Source organism: Eleutherodactylus coqui, chromosome 6 (genome assembly GCF_035609145.1).
Source record: "Eleutherodactylus coqui strain aEleCoq1 chromosome 6, aEleCoq1.hap1, whole genome shotgun sequence".
NCBI lineage: Eukaryota > Metazoa > Chordata > Amphibia > Anura > Eleutherodactylidae > Eleutherodactylus > Eleutherodactylus coqui.
Window position 1 is genome coordinate 9,136,918 of NC_089842.1, and position 20,500 is coordinate 9,157,417.

Genomic DNA, 20,500 nt, shown 5'->3' on the forward strand with positions numbered 1-20,500 from the left:
AAATCGGTCGCAGTGGCTATGCCCCCTCCTGAAAGCCCTGCTGCTCTCCAGAAAGGTGGCAGGAAGAAAAGTTACAAAATGTTTGTACAAGCGGCCTTGTTTAAATAAGTTCCAGTCCCAGGAAAGAGGTGGCTGGATCCTCTCTGGTTACTCACCCCGCCTTCTTCCAGCTCCGTTTACTTGATAGATCTCTTCCTGTTTGTGTGTGTGTGTAATATTATATATATGACCTGTCAATCGAGCTGATCCAGGTGGGGTAAGCTGGATGTGAGCCAGTGCCCAAAGTAAACTGATAATTCTTTGTAATGAGGAAGCCCGGCAGTGGAGGGGGTGGAGGCTCTAGTACCCTGTTGTATCGCCCCTAGCTTGGATACAAGATGTGATACGGGGGGCATGAAGGCTCTAGATTGGATGCAAGATGTGATACAGGTGGGCAAGGAGGCTCTAGTATCCTGTTGTACCACCTCTAGCTTAGATACAAGATGTGATACGGGGGCATTGATGCTCTATTACCCTGTTGTGTCGTCTATAGCTTGGATACAAGATGTAATACAGGTGGGCATGGAGGCTCTAGTACCCTGTTGTATCGCCCCTAGCTTGGGTACAAGATGTGATACGGGGGGCATGAAGGCTCTAGATTGGATGCAAGATGTGATACAGGTGGGCAAGGAGGCTCTAGTATCCTGTTGTACCACCTCTAGCTTAGATACAAGATGTGATACAGGGGCATTGATGCTCTATTACCCTGTTGTGTCGTCTATAGCTTGGATACAAGATGTAATACAGGTGGGCATGGAGGCTCTAGTACCTTGTTGTATCGCCCCTAGCTTGGGTACAAGATATGATACGGGAGGCATGGAGGCTCTAGATTGGATGCAAGATGTGATACAGGCGGGCAAGGAAGCTCTAGTACCCTAAACGACCGCCTATAGTTTGGTTACAGTAGTGATACAGGTGGGCATGGAGGCTCGAGTAACCTGTTGTACCGCCTCTAGCTTGGATACAAGATGTGGTATGGGCGGACATGGAGGATCTAGTACCCTGTTGGGTCGTCTCTAACTTGAATACATGATGTGATACCTGCGGGCATGGAGGCTCTAGGACCCTGTTGAGCCACCTATAGCTTGGATGTAAGATCTGATACAAGCAGGTATGGAGGCAATGGGGTGAAATCTCTTCTCTGCGTCGTAGAGGCGTCTAGTGGCCAACAAGCTCTACACAAGCAGAAGAAGAGGTCACTGCACACAAAGGGCCTACGAGAGCCTCTTATAGGCCAGTTTTAGGGCCTCCGGTGCCAAGAGTGTAAATACTGGGGAAAATTTACTATTGTAAATACACTAGTCGAAATTGTGGCAGAAAACGGTTATACGTGCCTTGCAGCAATGTTTTTTCTACACTTTTTTTCCAACTGCATCTGAAGGACATGGCTTCAATGCCCCAAAATATTACGGGGGGGCAACATTAATACTCATTTGTAATTGCCTGGTCAAAGCACAGACAATGCTTGCTTAATGAACGCCGTGGGGTCTCGCAATAACGCCAAGGTCCTGCACTGTGACCATATTATGTGCCCCAGGAGCGTGGGGGGGGGGGGTCCTGTGAATACTGGAAGGCAAAACCTGGAAGTTTGCACTCCATTATCCTGCAGCGTGTTGGCACTTTACAGAAAAGTTTGAATTAAAATATGCAAAAACTTCTATTTTGGGGGCTCTTGAGTAAAAAGTACAGAAAAACGGGGTGGTAGGTCCTCCTTTTTAAGTGTTTTTTTTTTAATTAAACCGCTTGTACCAAGATATGAGGTTATTCCCCAGCTACAGGATCTGGGATAGCTTTGATCAGTGGGGGTCTAATGGTTAAGACCTTCACCAACCCCCAGAATGGTCAAAGGTCTCTGCATGAATCGCACGAAGAATCTGCCCCTGTACTGCTCCATATATTTTAATGACCGCGCCAGAGATTGTGGAGTAGAAGCGCTTATCAAGCTCCAGTGGTGTCAGTGAAATGGATGGAGTTGCAGTACATGTGTACATCCTGTACTCCATCTATGTGGGGACCTTTAGGATCCCCACTTCCGGGGTTCCTTGAGGTCCCAGTGGGCAGACCCCCACTGATCAAAGTTATGCCTTAACCTGTAGATAGGGGAGAGATTTATGTATGCCTTGGGACAACCCATTTAAAGGCCTTTTATAACCTACCCACAGGATCGACTCCAAGCCCCTCTTGTGAATTAAGCAGAGGTGCACATGTGTATCTATAGCTCCCGTCACTGGCTATGAAGGTAGCCAAGCAGTACACTCGGCCATCTTCCTCAGTCGCATGGAAGGAAATAGAGTGGCCATGCGTCTGCACTAATGCTTCATTCTCTAGAGTCTAGGGGGATTTGGGGACCACTATCCCCTCATCCATAGGGGTCTTAGCGGTCAGACCCCCAGCAATCATTTGTATCTAATGGGAAAGCGCGTTTAATGCATTTACCAGGCGTGCGCCCTTCAGGCTGGTCTCACACCGGATAGGAATTGTGGATTCTGCGAGTGTTTGATCAGCGGTAATATGCGGGTCAATCAAATGCATTGAATTACACAATTCTGCTCACATTAGTGGATCGGGAGTATAAGGGAATACAGGTATACACAACAAAACAGTGATTAAAAGAAGAGGAAGAAAATAAAAATACCAGATTTGGGATACACGGCCCAAGGCTCTGATTGGCTGAGTTACTGGAAACAAAGGGAAAGTCCTTACGCTGGTCCTATCGCCGAAGGTCTGACAATAAGAATTCGTTGACCCCCGAGTTATAAAGGGTTGCCCAGGACACACCTCCCCACCCCCTCTGAGGTCAGTTGGAGAGAGGTGGGTTGGATTCCTATGAGCTCTGAAAAATCTAATTCCCCATTTGAGTCATATCTCTGTACGAGGTCCTCTGATCAGGAAGATATGTCAGCCATATTTTTGGTCATTATTTTATCTATCCATTGATATCAAACATCCCGGAAATTATAACTACGGTAGGTACGGGGATAAGCAGTTTGAGGGTTTTCTGGGACCCGTCCTGAAACGTGTGTGGGTTCATTTTATTCAGCTGGGCCGCAAATTCTGAAAACCTATTTCATATCGGGCTACGACCTACCCACGACCGAATATCCCTTATTAAAAGATTCTCCCAATAATCTGCCCTGGGGTCAGCTGGTCTATGGGAAAGGACAGACACGGTGATCCTTATTGGCAGGGGTCAATTAGCATCCCCCTATCACTAGCTAGTGTTATTGCTATTGGAACAAAGGATTTCCTGGCCCCTTGTACATTAAAAGACCTAGGCAGATGTGAGGGAGGGGAAGAGAAATATTGCTGAAGTCAACTCAACTTTCCTGGTATCCTGAGCGGCAAGTTGCTGTAGATAGTTGGGGAACATTTTTCATCAATATCTCTATCAGAATGCTTCAAAACGTCTCTACTGCAAGGCCTAATGCACGCCACAATGTAAAAATTCTGCGTTGTGCTTGCAGAAAACTAATGTGTTTCCCCCTGCGTGCAGTTCTGTATGTGGTCTGCATGTTTTCTTTACTTCCATACATTGTCCATTTTTCACATCCACAAAAAAAATAAAGCCTGAACCGGGCCCGATTTGTTTTTGCCTGCATTTATTAGCAACAGGCCAATGCATTATGAACCGCCGGTGTGCTAGGTTTTTGCGTAGCTTGAATAGGCGAGTCACATTGGTAAATCGGAGCCTGCAGGCTTTTTTCGCACAGGCCGCGGCACACACCGCTGACTACGGATCTGTCTGCTAGCAGTCTCCTCCGCTGTAGTTTTTTTTCCAGCCCTTCTTTGGTGAAGTTACCGCTACGTTTTGGGTCCTATCAAACACATCGCAGATACTTTGCAGAAAGTTCTGTGACCGAACCCTCCATTCCCGGAGCAAAGGTCTTGGGATTTCCTTTCAGCACCTTGATTTCATGCTACGTTTGCTAGGACTCCTCGGCTGGCCATGTTGGTATTGTTTGACATCTACTCATAGAGGATCGTTCAGATGGTGGAATGATTGATAACAAATTGTTTCATCGACTTTTTCCATATACTGAAAATGTAATTTATATCACAACCACCACAAAATCTATGAAGCATCTTAGTGTTAAAAGGCCACTTCAAGGAAACTCATTGCTTCCCCTGAAGTGCAGTTACCAGAGGCCATATTAGGGCAGATGACGTACTTACCGATGGCGACTGTTGTCATTGGACTGATAAGTCCTTAACGAGACGGCACCGGTCACATGCTTATCGTTATGACGTGGCGCGCACAGGACGCGGTCTCCTCCCACTGCAATGGCGCTACAGCATACTGGAACAGGTAATGTATATTTTTCTATATAGATTTGTAAATTATACAATGTGTTACTGAAGGCGCCATTATTGAGCCTGGAGACACAGAAAGCCTCTCTGTGGGAGAGCAAGAAGCTTGAAAAATACCTCATTGGTCGAAACGTTGCCGACACGTCTGATTATGGAACAATAAAGGCTTTTTTTACTTGATGTTTTTACACCATTTATGCTGCCACTTTTCTTTATATTCTAATGAGTTTTGGGGCTGTTGGTATTTTTTCTGTATACTACAACCTCTCCCGCATTTGGGATAAAGGGCCTATCACATTTATTCTACCTCTCCCCTTACCTACACCTCTGTTCCTAGCTCCTCTGGCTGCCGCCACATTTCTTTGTAGCGCAGGACAACTTTTTTCCCTAACAGATTTTAGTTTCAATCTCTTTGGGGGAGACTCTGTATTTTAGAGAATCCCCTATATGGTCTCTGCAGCGCTCCCTGGTACCAGTGGATTGGATCCGTGTAGCCGTTAACCGTTGGAGAATCATTTGGAACTTTTCAAACTCATTATTTTCCAAGCATAAAATATTAACACATTAACCATTTACTTGCTGCTTACACTAACAGAAGCACATACCAATATATGTTTATTTAGTGTCAGTACCTTATGTATGAAGTCCCCTTATCCCTCACACTACGTAGCTGAGATTTCAGCTCCCCTCTGGTCCCATGTGACCTCCACTGTGTCCAGTTGTAAACTTTGACATCTTCTGTGTCCCGATAATGGCTATTCTCTATTTATTTCTACAAGAGTCACATTGAGGTTCTCAAAGAAAAGTCGCTACCAAGAACACAAAGAAGCGTGCGCATTAATGTGCTTGTATGTGAATAGAGGAGCTTCCATGTGAATATGACTAGAACACACTCGCACAAGTCACTGCAGCATTGAGTTTACTTCATAGAAATGCTTTGGCCAAAAAAAGAAAACCACTTACATGGCAAGAGCCATAGGACAAGAATATGTAGGACCCCTCCAGCCTGGTGAAGTGCAGCAACTTGACTTGGCATTGATTCCACAAGTGGATGGAAACCATCTAGATGGCCCCCAGAGCTCTGAGGTAGGTGTGGGAGCTCGGAGATGAATGGACCTTGTCATGTGAACTTGCAGGCCATGCCATTCATAGGAACTCTTCAGAATGCTCCGGGACCAAATTCTAGACAACTTGGGCCTGATCCTGCTGGAATATCCCATCATTGGCGGGGGACATGAAGAGCTACAATTACAAGTACCACTACACCGGGTCAGAGCAACAACTTCCACTCCGACCCCGCTGTATCCCAGCTCCGACACTGGGTGCTGCCTAGAAAATGGAAGGTCAGTTTCTGCGCAGAAAGTGTAAGCAGCGTGTGGATGAGAACTCTTCAGATGCCCTCTCCATGGCTCCTGCCGTCACCGGCTGCAGACTTTCCATGCACAAATCCACAGCTTTTCGTCTACTTGAGGCTTGGACATTGTAAGGGTAAGCGCCCATCATCACAGGGGCGACTCGTCTTCAGCAGAGACAGTCAGCACTGTAAACACTAGATGACGCTTCTGTATTGAATTAAATAAAGCGCTACCGTAGCGCAGGCGTCACCACCCTTAAGAAAAATACATGTGTAGCAAATCTGCTCACCTGAGCGCTACAGAGAGGAGAGCGGGGCAAGTCTGATCAGTGGGGTTCTCACCACCAAGACCCCTACTGATCCTGAGACCAGGGGGTCCCCCTCCTCCCCTCACTGTGGGCTCACTACACCCACCTGCAGTGACGTGGAGATTGAATGGAGCGACGGTCACACATGGGATTGGTGGGAGTCTCAGTGGTGAGACGCTCACAGATCAGACTTTAATCATCTATCCAGTTAAGAAAAAATGTGAATGTCTGCCAGAGGTCTTATATGACATCATGGGGAACAGATGGTAAAAAAAAATAATAAAAAAAATTACAGAATAAAATAAAATTTTATATATAAATATAAAAAAGAAAAATTACCCAGAGTGGGTGCCAACCAAAACCGCGGCCTCATGGGCCCTGTAATCCAAAACTATACATATTATATACTAGCTGATATCCTCGGTGTTTATGTATTGTTCACCCGAAACTTTTCTGAAATAAAAAGGTTACTTCAGAGGTACCAAGATATAAACTATGTATACACATAGCAGAGCATTAGCAGAGCATTAGATTCTCATCAGACTGCATGTACCGATGTCCCTCTGCAGAAAGTGCCGCCCCTCCCACTCTCCTTACTTTTTACCCTTAAAGTTAACACCCCTTTTTATTCAAATTTACCCCCAGACTGGAGGTTGCAGCCCCTTCTTAGCCTTCAAGGCTCCATCCCTGCAGTCCATGGCCGCTTCCTTATGTACTTTATAGCTTTTCAGTACACACACACACACAGGTGAGGTAGAGTAAACAGGTATAACTCGGTGTATCAGATTTGCCGACTGTGCTCTTGCAAGTTTATTGTGGGTTTGAAAGAAGTACAACCAAGAATGTGGCCCTGATCTAAAGTAATATAATAGTTAGACAAGGGGGCGTGGAGATGATGGATTAGTAGGAATGGAGAACAGAAGCAAGAAAACATCTGAATGGCTTAGAGTGAAATGTAAAGCAGAAGAAGAGGTGGCTCTGGTCGGCGCACTCTCTGCTTGTGGAGATCTCCAGCTGGCATAGAGAGTCTCACAGGCAATGCTCCCTGGGAAAAAGGCATGCAAATTAGCTCTCCTTCAGAAGGATGAAGAGGTTTTCTCTAGTGCCACCTATTGGAGCTAGGAAACACAAAGAGGGTAATTGCTCCAACCAGGAGTTCTTCAGCATCCCAGAAGCCTTAGGCATGTTGGGTTCCCAAGACATCACTGCAGAGATTTAAGTGGCACACCGATTCATTTAATTCAGGAACTTATATTGAAAGGTGACACAAACTCACTGGCGCCATCACCGCATCGTAGGGAGGTTGAAGTAAATAACGAAAACGCGATGACACAAAAAATTGGTCAAAGCCCTGCTTGACGTGCGTCTTGACCCATCTTGCCTTAGTACGGTCACAAAGCATTCTCTCCAAGAACGTCTCTGCATGAGGTGGGACACAACCGGAGTGTTCTTCATGCCCTCGGTACCCAGGATGATGGCATTAAGGCAAGAGACTTAGCAATGTCTTCTAGAATCAGAAGCAATAATAGGAAGCGGTGAGGTCGGCGCCTCTTCACCCCCACGCCTGGGACTTACAGTAATGGAGAACAAGTTTTCCATCGCTGCCAAAGCACTGAAGAAAAAATAGGAAAAAAGTCTGGAATGAATGCGACACGACGGGCGATGGAAAAAACATGAAAACCAGTTAACAAACAGATGTCCAGAAGGGCCGTCAGCGGTAGAGGAAATGTCCTCAGAATATCACAAGGCAAAGCAGAGAAAGCAATAAGTTAGAAGCAGTCAAATATAAAGCATCTCGCTTACCTCATATAGGACGCCCACTTCTTGGTCAGGTGATGGCGCAAATGATTGATTGATGTAGATAAACTGGAAATATACATAAAAGACAGTCGGGAAAGTAAGTAACAATAACACATACCGCCGGCTGATAGAAGAGTACCAACAAAAACAATATCACCAGGTGTAGAGCTGACAATATTCTGCCTTCGTGAAAGGCCCCTCGGGGATGGAATATCTTGCAAGGCTGTTGTGTAATCGCCCCTTGCGGAATATTCCGCCATACATCCATATTGCATCCGGATTTTGATGCGGAGTTGAAACTAGCAGAATCCTGCCGGCAGTTCCGCATCACAACCCGCAGTCAGCAGCGCAGATGTCGGTGTGGAATTCTGGCGTATTGTACAACGCTGCTGCGGTATTTTCCGTCCCGTGTGACACGGCCCTGGGAGGATCCCGTAAGACCTCTTCCTCATATGGGGGCCAGTACTGTGAATGAAGCATTACAGTAGGGGCCCGGCTACAGATTTTGCATTGGGGCCCAACAGCTTCACTTTACACCTCAGAGGCCTGTGTGTCCCCTCACCAGTGTGACGGCGCCACCAGCGACATCCGTGTTGTCAGAAGACAAAACCAAAAGTCTGTTATCAGTGGCACTAAGTGTTCCTAGAGGACCTACAGCATGAGCCGAGCCGGAAGCCATCTTCCCTGAACCCAGACTGGCGGTGGGATGCCTCCAGGTGTGGAGCTGACAACGGGGTCTGGTGGGGGGATGCCACCAGGTGTAGAGCTGACTACGGGGTCTGGCGGTGGGATGTCACCAGGTGTAGAGCTGACAACGGGGTCTGGCGGGGGGGATGTCACCAGGTGTAGAACTGACAACTGGGTCTGGCGGTGGAGGATGTCACCAGGTGTAGAGCTGACAACGGGGTCTGGTGTTGGTGGGGGAATGTCACCAGGTGTAGAGCTGACAACGGGGTCTGGTGTTGGTGGGGGAATGTCACCAGGTGTAGAGCTGACAACGGGGTCTGGCGGGGGAATGTCACCAGGTGTAGAGCTGACAACGGGGTCTGGCGGGGCAATGTCACCAGGTGTAGAGCTGACAACGGGGTCTGGCGGGGGAATGTCACCAGGTGTAGAGCTGACAATGGGGTCTGGCGGGGGAATGTCACCAGGTGTAGAGCTGACAACGGGGTCTGGCGGGGGGATGTCACCAGGTGTAGAGCTGACAACGGGGTCTGGCGGGGGAATGTCACCAGGTGTAGAGCTGACAACGGGGTCTGGCGGGGGAATGTCACCAGGTGTAGAGCTGACAACGGGGTCTGGCGGGGGGATGTCACCAGGTGTGGAGCTGACAACGGGGTCTGTTGGGGGGATGTCACCAGGTGTGGAGCTGACAACGGGGTCTGTTGGGGGGATGTCACCAGGTGTGGAGCTGACAACGGGGTCTGTTGGGGGGGATGTCACCAGGTGTGGAGCTGACAACGGGGTCTGTTGGGGGGATGTCACCAGGTGTAGAGCTGACAACGGGGTCTGTTGGGGGGATGTCACCAGGTGTAGAGCTGACAACGGGGTCTGTTGGGGGGATGTCACCAGGTGTAGAGCTGACATTGACTTCAATGGAAGCCGTCCGCCCGTAATCTAGCTCAAAACAGAGCATTCTGCGATTTTCCCTCAGCGAGCGGAAATTGCAATCGATTGTGGGCATGAAAACCTGCCTTTACATTGCATGCCAGGGCCGGTATTCGCTGCGGAATCTGGAGGCGGACGCCCACTCCGGATTTCACAATGCATATCTAGCCGGGTGCATTGGGCCCAAGATACATGAATTGAAATATATAAAAACCAGCATGTTAAAAGTCACATTTTAACCCCTTAAGGCCCTATTTTTCTTTTCAGCTACAAAGACTATTTTCGCAGCTTCTCCTTTTCTTTGGACGTGTCGCGCTACTTTTCCGTTACTGAATTTTCTTAAGAGTAAAAAGCTAAAACAATAATTCTGAATTCATAGTTGCCGTTTTTAAAATGAATATATTTACTCTAAAAAAAAAAAAAAAGAAGTCCAGGACGGGTTCTCCATTTTGTTTCAGCTGTTTTTGTATAGTCACAGATGACAGGGCAGATACGGCGTCGGCAGTGGGCAGCCCACATCTATGTATGCCCGGTCTGCCAGTGACTATGGTCACACTAGTTGTGTCCTTGTGGCTAATATTGCCCATGTCCTTCAAAGGGTTTTTAGGTGAAAAACACTGCTGACGACTTGTCCTTAGGTCATTAAAGTTGTCCCGCGCCGAAACGGGTTTTTTTTTTTTTCAACCCCCCCCCCCCGTTCGGCGCAAGACAACCCCGATGCAGGGACCTAAAGAAAAATCCGCACAGCGCTTACCTGAATCCCCGCGCTCCGGTGACTTCTTACTTACCGGCTGAAGATGGCCGCCGGCATCTTCTCCCTCGGTGGACCGCAGGGCTTCTGTGCGGTCCATTGCCGATTCCAGCCTCCTGATTGGCTGGAATCGGCACGTGACGGGGCGGAGCTACACGGAGCCCCATTGAGATAAGAAGAAGACCCGGACTGCGCAAGCGCGGCTAATTTGGCCATTAGACGGCGAAAATTAGTCGGCTCCATGGAGACGAGGACGCCAGCAACGGAGCAGGTAAGTGAAAAACTTCTGTATGGCTCATAATTAATGCACAATGTACATTACAAAGTGCATTAATATGGCCATACAGAAGTGTATAGACCCACTTGCTGCCGCGGGACAACCCCTTTAGTGGTTGATTGTCCGGGGTCCGCCACTGGAGACCCCAACCAATCAGCTCATCGGGCGTCCGCTGACAACGCTGCAAATACACCGGTTCGGAGTGGAAGCCGCTGCGCCAACCCTTGTGCATATTACATCCCCGATTACTCAGAAGGGTCGGGGGATTATTCTGATTGGCAGGTTGGGGTCAGGAAGGAATTTTAAACCCTGAAATGAGAAAAATTGGCTTCTACCCTATTGGGGTTTTTTTTGCCTTCCTCTGGATCAACATTGTGGAGTAATAGACCGAGCTGGACGGACAGAGGGCTTTTTTCAGCCAAACATACAATGAACCAAAAACCAAACCCACCTACCATCTGTTCCGAGGCCTCCATCTTCAGGTACTTCTTGATGAAGTCCATGAGTCCTTGCACGGTCCGGGTCCTCTCTATGGTCCACTTCCTATTTTTCATTATTGCTGTATCTCCAACGGCTTTCAGCAGGACGTCAACTGCAGAGGAGAACAATCAACAATTACAACCGAAAGAGGTCCCCCCAGACGGGCGTATAGGGGTCTCGAGGGCACTCGCAGCCTTGTACACGTCCGTTGGCTCTATAACATGGCGCCCACAGACTGTTGTGGACCCAACTTGTATCTTCGATTTCGTACAGAGGAGCATTTCTTACAGATTCCGTATTACAATTGTGGCGAGACGCATCGCAGCGGGATTCTCTCTCGCCTATCGGTCTTGTAATCAGGTAGGGACGCTACAATTTACTGGTATCACATCAGCCAACAACAATTGTCTCCCCAACTGTGCCATGGATACAGTCCGAACACCACAAGTCCCAGGTGAGGGGGGGCAGGGGGTGTAATATTACCGGCCATGGATCTGCCGGTTGCCGGGCCCCTCTTCAGTATTGTGACCCCAGAGCTTCTGATGCTCTCTGCATTGGTAGTCTAAGACACTACACTCTGCTCTCTGATTGGCCAATGCTGCTCAGGTCAGATGACAAGTGTCTGATTGGTGGGTGTCTAAGCCGGGGAACACGGCTAACACCAGAACATGAGTCCCGAGTCTCCCAGAATGAATGAAGCTACAGTTGAGCTCCTACATCGTTGCTCCATTCACCGGGCCCGCTGGAGATGGTGGAGTACAGCGCTTGGCTACCGCTGGCAGTCCCATAGGGATGAATGGAGTGGGAAGCATGGGTGACTATTTTTGTGGTTGGACAACCCCTTTTAGTCCCTTCACTCCCTAGGGTATATGTTCACATCACAGGGTTGGTGTTGAGTGAGATCAAGAGTCGATCACGCCCCATTCACAGCGGGTGTCGGGGATCACTATGTGAGCCTGGGGCTTTCTGAAGGCCCCCTAGCTATCATGGCTGACTGCCAATCCAGCGGCCTGTGTCATGACTTCATGGACTTCCTGCCAGAATGCGATGTAACGTAATACTACGGTATTACAGTGTATTCGATGAGAGCTCCAACCATCCCGTCTTTAATAAAAAGTGATCAGAAGTTGTTCCACTCCACAATGGTACCGATAGAAGCTACAGAGCGTCCCGCAAAACACGAACCGCGCGGTTATACTGGCAGAAGCATAAAAACACGTGACGGCGCCCAGAAGAGGCTTCTTTTACGGTTATTTCTTTTTTTTTTTAAGCAGTACAGCAAAAGGAAACAAAGGAAAAAAACTACATAAATTCGTTATCGCAGCGGCCGACAGAATAAAGTTATGTTGCTTCTGCCGCAGTCTGCGCACCGCTGAGACAAGACCCCGAAAAGATGGCGGAATCGCATTTCATTTCATCTTCACTTCGAAATTTTTTTTTTTAAGTTTTTCGGTAAATTACATAAAACACTGCAAGATACAACGGGCCCCGCAAAGACCAAGACGGGCCCCGCAAAGACCAAGACGGGCCCCGCAAAGACAAACGGGCCCCGTAAAGACAAACGGGCCCCCAGACGGCGACGGATAAAGAAAGGAGGGAAGAAGAAACCAAAAATTAAAATAAATAATAACGGCCGCGTCATTAAGGGGTTAAGAGCAGCCAGATTTTCCTCTAAATGTACCAAGTGGTAGAACCCAAGATGTCATGTGATCTACACTAACGGGGGCTCCACAGGACCGCTAGAGAACTCGTACACGGAGCGCCATACTTGTGTCCTGCGTGAAGACCCGCTGTGATTGGCAGCTCTAGTACTGATGGAACTCCGATCCCCGCTGTTTAACCCCAAGCATGCCAGGGCTACAATAGGCCTTCTCTAGAATGCCGCAGCGCTTTAAGGTGTCCTCTAGCGGTCCGGAGTCCCCCCGCCGTGGGGAGAGGCTTGTAAACTGCTCTTAGACCCCTCTGTCAGCCAACGGCGGACTATAAACGAGGGCCCGCGGCCGCCCAGGATACGCGATAGATATAATCTGCAACGACGTCATACTCACCTGTCGGCTCCTCCCACTCCTGGCCTCTGCCGCCCACCTGGAAGAGCGATCATGTGACACGCACATGTGACCGCGGCAGCCCATAACTGGCCTCAGTCATCACATGACCGCCCTCATGTAAGGCCACACCCCTTCTCATAAAAGTGGCTAGGGTGACATAAACTGACAAATCATAGACTGCGGTGGGAACGGCGCTTGGAGACAACATATGTATCTTTTTAATGCCAGAATTCTGGGGTCTAACACATCGCGAACCCCACAACCACCACTGTCGCCCTCTAGCAGCCAATCAGAGCTCAGGTTTCATTTTGAAAAGCAAAACCCAACATGAACGCAGCGCTGTGATTGGTTGCTAGGGGGCGACAGTTTTTCCTTCACAGTTCTCATCACTCTGCCCCTAACAACCAATCACAGCGCAGCTTTCATCTCCTATAGCACTCTTGTTGCTATGGGCGACGGTTTTCATCCTCGCTTTACTGAAGGATACTTAGACAGGGCGCCCCCTGCTGGACGCCACCATTACTTGCTTACTTTTCCGTTTGGTTTCGCTCAGCGGCTCCTCGGTGGCCGGAGACACGGCAGGTGCGGGGACGGACTCGGGGGCTGTGTCACCGCCACCATTAGTGGGCGACGAGCCGTCATTCGCTTCCTCCATCTTTGTTTTTGGCAACCTGCTCTGTGGAGACGCGGAAGCAAAGCGGAAATACGTCATCAGCCGGGCCTCCCAGGCCGCATAGTGGAGCGCCGATGTTCTCGCAGGCCGCATAGTGGAGCGCCGAGCGCCGCAGACTGTGTGATGGAGCGCTGATGTCCCCGCTGGCCGCGCACGCCCATCCTCCCCCGCCTGCTGGGAGTCTCTGCCGCTGTAATAATGTTATGTCCGGCGTGGCGCGTTTGTGGAGCAAAAAAATAGCGTCGTGCCGTTTTAACCCTTAATGACCGCCCCTCGTTTTTCATTTTCGTTGCCCCCCCCCCTCCTTCTGCCGCCATGGTTTTTTTATTTTTCCGTCTCCGTAGTTTGGTTGCGGCTCGTTCTGTGCGGGACGCCCTGTAGTTTCCGTTGGTTCCATTCATTTTTTTTCCGGACGACGCTCACCACGCCCGGCAAATAATTGTTACTTTGGTAGATCGGACTTTTACGGACGCGGCGATACCAAATATAGATTTTTGTTTTATTATTTAGATTTTTTTATTATAAATCTGGCAAAAGGCATTTTTTAAAAACTTTTATTACTTTTTAAAAAATAATTAGTAAAACTTCTTTAAAGTTAATTTCTCCTTTTTTTTCCCTTTTCATGCGATGCTTTGATCGCTCCCGCAGTGTGATGTCATGCCGTAACATTACAGCATACTGCGATTGGGCCGGCAGCCTATCAGGACATTCCACGGGAGCGGGCATCGCTGACAGCGTGGCCGGCTGAGGAAGAGTTCACTCCTCGCTCCCCCCGCCCCTCCCCATTCACTGCATGCAGCGGCCGCTCAGTACTCAACGACTGCTACATACACTGAACGGCTCGCTGCCCTTAGGTTCTCAAGCATGCTGAGGCTGGATGACGGGACGACTGTCGCTCAGCCGTTCAGTTTCTGATGGTTTCACACGGGACGACTATCGTGCAGAACCCCGCGGGAGCCGGAACAATTACCAACGATCGCCCCGTGTAAAAGGGCCCCAATATGGCCCAAATCAGCCCCCCATTAGTCTTCTATCCGTATTGGGAATTGCTGTAAATAGTAAGAAAATCTTACTTGTAACTGAAGAGACTGGAGGGATAACTCCGGGGGCTCAGAAAGCTCCTAAATTGGTCACAACTATAAAAAAGACCCCCAGAATGTTGGTGTTCCAAAAAGATCCCTCTCAAAAACTCTGGTAGTTTAGGGTTTCTCTAGAGGAGGGGTGTTGGGGGGGGGGGGGGGGGGGAGGGCGGAAAGGTAAATCCATCTAGCTGCAAAATCTGCTTAATCTACTCTATAATTAAATTATTATAATACTGGTGGGATGTCGTCGCCGTGTCCTCATGTCACCCCCCCCCTTTCACGTATCATTACAGGTCATTTTAGAAACCAATCTTCAATTCAGCCCCTCCATTTCACTCTGCCGCCCTTCTTCAACTGTTGGAACTGAGACCCCAAAAATATATAATATATCCAAGCATTTTCCATTGTCGTCCCTCCAGACTATTTATCCCTCTGAAGGGTCTCAGATTTAATTCTAGCAGATTACCGTATCTACTCGCATTTAAGCTCATGTGCTGAAAAAGCCCCCCACCCCCGGCTTATACTTGAGTGAGGTAAAAAGAAAAGAAACTACGCAATACTCACCTCCCAGCCGGTGTCTTTGTCCCTGGCGCGATGCTCTCCCCGGCGGTGCGGCAAGCTGCTTCAGACTTCTCACCGTCAGCGCTGTGTAAGTAAGTGCTGTGATTGGATCGAGCGCCAGCCATTCACAGCCGGCGCTCAATCATTCACAGCCATTCAGTGAATGACATCACTGTGATTGGTTTCTTAAGCACTGGCTGTGATTGGCTGGCGCTTGATCCAATCACAGCGCTGACAGTGCGTAGAATTCTCAAGCAGCTTGCCGCACCATCGTGGACACCATCACGCCTGGGACACAGATGCCGGCTGGGAGGTGAGTATTGTTTTTTTTTTTAACCTAATACATACTGGAGTACAGCTCGGCTTATACTCGAGTATATACGGTACTTGTACCATAATAAATTCCTAAATAGCGTATGGAGTCTTAAAGAATCTCCTCTCTTGTACCTCAAGCAGTGACGTTCTCCGCTGAGGGACCACCCATCCGTTGCTCAGGGGATTTTTTTCTATTCTGTGGTCTATTTTCACCCATATCCAAACTTGCTATAAAGCAGAGATCAAACCTCGAATCTTTGTCCCCTCCGGCAGTCTCCAGTCCCACTGAGCCACCATTGATTGGATTGTTTTTCTGTCATGGTATCTATTTTCACCCACATCAAACTTGCTGTTTTGATCTTGAGGTCCAGCTTAGGATCCCTTGAACCTTGTGCAGCAGATCTCCCCGCTGATCCTTTGCTGTGGGGATATTTTTCTATTCTGTTGCCTATTATGACTCATACCTGCTGTAAAATACCACGGAGATCCAATCTAGAGTCTCATGCGGTAACTCTCACCACTTAGCCACCACCCATCTGTTACTCGGGAGATTTTTTTCTATTATGTTGCCTATTTTCACCATTCCCAAACTTGCTATAAATTGATCTGTAGATCCCCTTAGAATCTCTTGCATCTCAGACAGTAACTCTTCCCGAAGGGCCACCACTGAGACTATTCTTCTATTACCTATATTATATTGTGTTATAATGTATACCAGGTTTTGGTGTAAATGATAGTAAATTTGTTGGGCTACCTTGGCCCTGCCCATTTTGATAAACCCCACCTACTTTTCAAAAACAGAAAAGGGGCAAAAAGTTTTTCAGCAACTACAAGAAGCTTCCTGTCCGCAGGGGCCGATATTCCTGCAGAACAATTTAAACAGTGGAATCTACGCCACAACGAATTACTGCAGTTCCGAAGCCAAATGAAGGTCCAACACGCTACTAGATGGGGGCTCTAATAGAGCGGACATTCAGGGTGTGTGCCCAATAAAAACAATAAAAAAAAAATTCTGGAAGCTGCCTACTATATACACAATCCTGATGGGCCGAAACAGGGTACCGCCACATGTTCACTATGTTTGTGTCCGCAGTCTTGTAGCTGTATTAATTTGAGGGTCTATCCTCTTTTGGCAGGACATTTACAAGCCTAACACTAGAGAAGATCAGATCTCATCTACACTTCGAGGCTTTAGGTTGATTAATATGTTGGAGTCTTTAGAGTAATCTCCTTCCGATAAGTAATTAAAACTGGATGTGAAAGGAAATGTGATGAAGAATTAGAGAGCGTGAAGGAAATCCTCTTGTAAAGTATCTCGCCGGTAATCATTTCACCGAGCTCCAGAGTGAGTCACTTGATGAGTCTGACCTAGTTGTCGGAGGATCGCTTCTGATGGCTTCAGAGATGCTTGTGCATTCATGGCCGCCGCCTCCAGGAGCGCCAAAGCTTGGGTTTGTCTACATCTTGTTTGGGTTCCGTCCAGCGTCGCCATTGGGCTTAAAATCCTGAAAATATCATCCTTGGATGGAAACTATCTCTGCCATTAATGAAAGCTACAGAGGTCTCTGTTTCAGTAGATTTCCATTTGTGCCAGAAAGAATAACAGGGTCCATCCTGCACAAAATGCCAGAAACCAACACAAGCCTGCTGAAACTGAGAGCTCTGTAGATCTCAATAATGGCAGAGATTGTATCCGTGCGGGGGTGACCTGTTTGGGTTTTTACAAGAAATACCCAATGGCGTCCCTTGATGCATTCCACCTTAAGGAAACTACGTTTCAATAGGTGGCGCTATAGGTACATTTGACCATCTCTTATTTGCATACCAAATTTCCCAGAGGAGCATTACATGGACTATAAGTCTCTTTTCAACTACTTGGCGCTCTCCATAAGGAGAAACAATACCCCTCCCGACCTATTAACACCATACAGACATGCATTGCATCTTCCCTACTACAGGAATATTACAAGTGATCCCCCCGATGTGACCCTCAGAACCCCCTGTTTTATCACACTCAGATACAGAAATGTGATATCAAAGGAAACAAAAACTTAAAAAGTTTTATTGCACAACATCAAAAAAGGTTTTTTACATCAAAGGTGATCAGTGCGGCCCTCTTTGTCACCGGACACACATGGAGCCTGGAGTTCCTGCCGTACACATTGTAGGGGATCACAACGGGCTGGTGCAATGGCTTCTGGAATGCCGCAGATTATGGTGGGCGGTATGGGGGGGCATGTAGACCCTAAACACAATCTGGGGAACGTTGAGACCAAGGAAGACGTTCACTATCATCAACACCTGCAAGGTATATCCATCTGTTTGGTAGTCACTGCTCACTTTTGACTTAAAGGGGTTGTCCCGCGCCGAAACGGGTTTTTTTTTTACTCAATAGGCCCCCCGTTCGGTGCGAGACAAACCCAAGGGATGGGTTAAAAAAAAAAAAAGGTTTAGTACTTACCCGAATCCCCGCGCTGCGGCGACTTCTTACTTACCTTACCAAGATGGCCGCCGGGATCTTCACCCACGATGCACCGCGGGTCTTCTCCCATGGTGCACCGTGGGCTCTGTGCGGTCCATTGCCGATTCCAGCCTCCTGATTGGCTGGAATCGGCACACGTGATGGGGCGGAGCTACGAGGACCAGCTCTCCGGCACGAGCGGCCCCATTCACCAGGGAGAAGACCGGACTGCGCAAGCGCGTCTAATCGGGCGATTAGACGCTGAAATTAGACGGCACCATGGCGACGGGGACGCTAGCAACGGAGCAGGTAAGTGAATAACTTCTGTATGGCTCATAATTAATGCACGATGTATATTACAAAGTGCATTAATATGGCCATACAGAAGTGTATACCCCCACTTGATTTCGCGGGACAACCCTTTTAATTGTAATAACGGGGGAGGGGGGGGGATTCCCTGTTCAGGATGCGGCAGACGCCATATCTGTAGCGTCTGGGTACAAAGTCCCCGGGATTGTTTTCTCATGGATTAAGAAGGGCCGGACACTTTCCCGCAGGTTATAACGCCAAGCACATTCACCGTGGGGGAGTCGCACATACGTTCCACGTAGACCGGTGGGTTCCCCTCCCCCTACATTCTGACATTATGTTTGTTGCCCAAAAGGTGGAAGTCAGCTTCATCACTAAAGACTCCATGAAGCCGTCGCTTTGTCGTCCAGTTTCAGGGCCGCTAACAATTTTAATCAGCAGGGATAACATTGCAAACATTTGTGCAGAATCTTCCACGCCGTCGGTGGGACGTCCGGTTCTCTGCTCACTCCGGCGGTGGATTCCTGAGGACTTTGTATGAAATTGCACGGACGCTCCGCTGTTTCCACGCTTACTGCTGGACGGGCGGGTGATGTTCGCTTACAGATGCAACCTTTTTCCTTAAAATCGGAGGACCACCTACAAATTCTGCGCCCGCTGGGCGGAGCTTCACTGAACTTTATATAAAGGACGTTGCACATTAATAACAGACTGGAAGACGTGAAAATCAGAGACACAAAATCGCTCTCCTGTCTTCACTAGCAGCTATTTTGTCTCATATCTCCCTAGTGACAACTATGGCAGAATAAAACTTTTGGGGCCTCATTTAGAAAACCATCCAACAGTTAGACATCCTTGTTGCCCAACCAATCACAGCGCAGCTTTCATCTGACCTCAACAGCGTGAGAAATTAACTCTGCGCTGTGATTGGTTGGGCAACAAGGATGTCTTACTGGTAGACAGTTTTGCTAAGTGAAACTTTTTGAGTTTCTGTTTCCATTCATATCACATTTCTGTATCTGAGTGCCATTAAACGGGGGTTCTGAGGGGTCACATCAGGGAGATCATCTGTGATCACCCCGTACAGATCCTACACTGCCGGACGCGACCATCTAGTCTGAGGGACCTGGAGCAGTTCTGCCTGGAAGAATGAGCACAAATCCCAGCATGGAGACGTGCCAAGAGACCTGCATCTGTAGCTCCAGCAAAAGGTGGCTCCACAAAGTATTGCTTTTCAGGGGGTGAATACTTATGCCCATTAATCCCTTAGTGACCACCCATACGTGTTTTCACATTCCGGGTGTCTGGGCTTTATTCTCCAGGACCGTGGAAACACATCAGCCCTGTAGAATAAAGCTGTGGGGTCGGGCAGTGTGATAGCTCCCGGAGGTAACCGACAGCTTGGAGCTGTCACCAGGGGCAGTGTGCGGTCCCTGGTCACATGATCACCGTTATCCGTTAAAGAGCGAAAGTTAAAGAAAAGGTTTAAAAAGTTAAAGTTTCATCTCGCCTCAAAGATCCGATCCATGGGGCGAGATGAAACTACTTATTCTTTATCCACAGACCCTTCCCTTTTTTCTGTACATGCGACCCACCGGCAAAATGGCCGACGCATGTGCAGAAGCCAGGGAGGGCCCGCAAAATTTAAAATCTCCTTGCTCCTAGCTACCAAAAGGTAGCAAAGAGCCAGGGCCAGTGACTGGAGGCCCGGTGAGCGGTCCCCGGTCACATGATCACTGTTATCCAGTGGTATAAAAAAGTAGCGATCTACCTTATTCAGACCGCTACCTGTAATCCGTAATTTACTAGAAGCCCCGGGAACGCTCGCCTACATGCAGTTCCAGGAGCAGCTTGTTGAGCGCCTTCTGTGTGAGACCGCCGCACCTAAGAACTAATGCTGTGAAATTTGGGGTGCGTCTCCCCGGTTTTTCCTGCTTGAAACAAAGAAAACTGTCATGAAAGTGACATTTGTGAAAAACATGAAATTTTATTTATTTTTCACCTACTTTATAATAATTTTACCAAAAACCTGTGGGGTCAGAATACTCAGTACGCACCGAGATAAATGGGCTGAAGGGTCTAGATTTCAAAATGCGGTCACTCGTGGGTGACTCAGTTGTGCCCTG

General features: G+C 48.3%; 2 protein-coding genes across 2 annotated transcripts in view; both read right to left on the reverse strand.

Moving 5' to 3' along the window:
- LOC136631802 (membrane-spanning 4-domains subfamily A member 4A-like) overlaps positions 1–20,500 on the reverse strand; it is a 452,683-nt gene that overhangs the window by 41,113 nt on the left and 391,070 nt on the right. The window lies entirely within an intron of this gene.
- On the reverse strand, positions 6,791–13,675 carry ATG12 (autophagy related 12). Its single transcript, XM_066606168.1, has 4 exons — positions 13,505–13,675; positions 10,901–11,037; positions 7,813–7,875; positions 6,791–7,621 (listed from the first exon to the last, which is right to left on the reverse strand). The coding sequence occupies exons 1-4, from the start codon at positions 13,626–13,628 to the stop codon at positions 7,562–7,564; spliced, it is 384 nt and encodes a 127-aa protein (XP_066462265.1). The 5' UTR covers positions 13,629–13,675; the 3' UTR covers positions 6,791–7,561.

Bases quoted from the DNA above. Each gene is read 5' to 3' on its own strand.
- ATG12 (XM_066606168.1), bottom strand. From the start codon at position 13,628: ATGGAGGAAGCGAATGACGGCTCGTCGCCCACTAATGGTGGCGGTGAC. The intron at 11,038-13,504 runs GTAAGCAAGTAA...TCTCCTCTGCAG, and splicing joins GAGCGAAACCAAACGGAAAA to TTGACGTCCTGCTGAAAGCC. The intron at 7,622-7,812 runs GTAAGCGAGATG...TTTTTTCTTCAG, and splicing joins AAGTGGGCGTCCTATATGAG to TGCTTTGGCAGCGATGGAAA.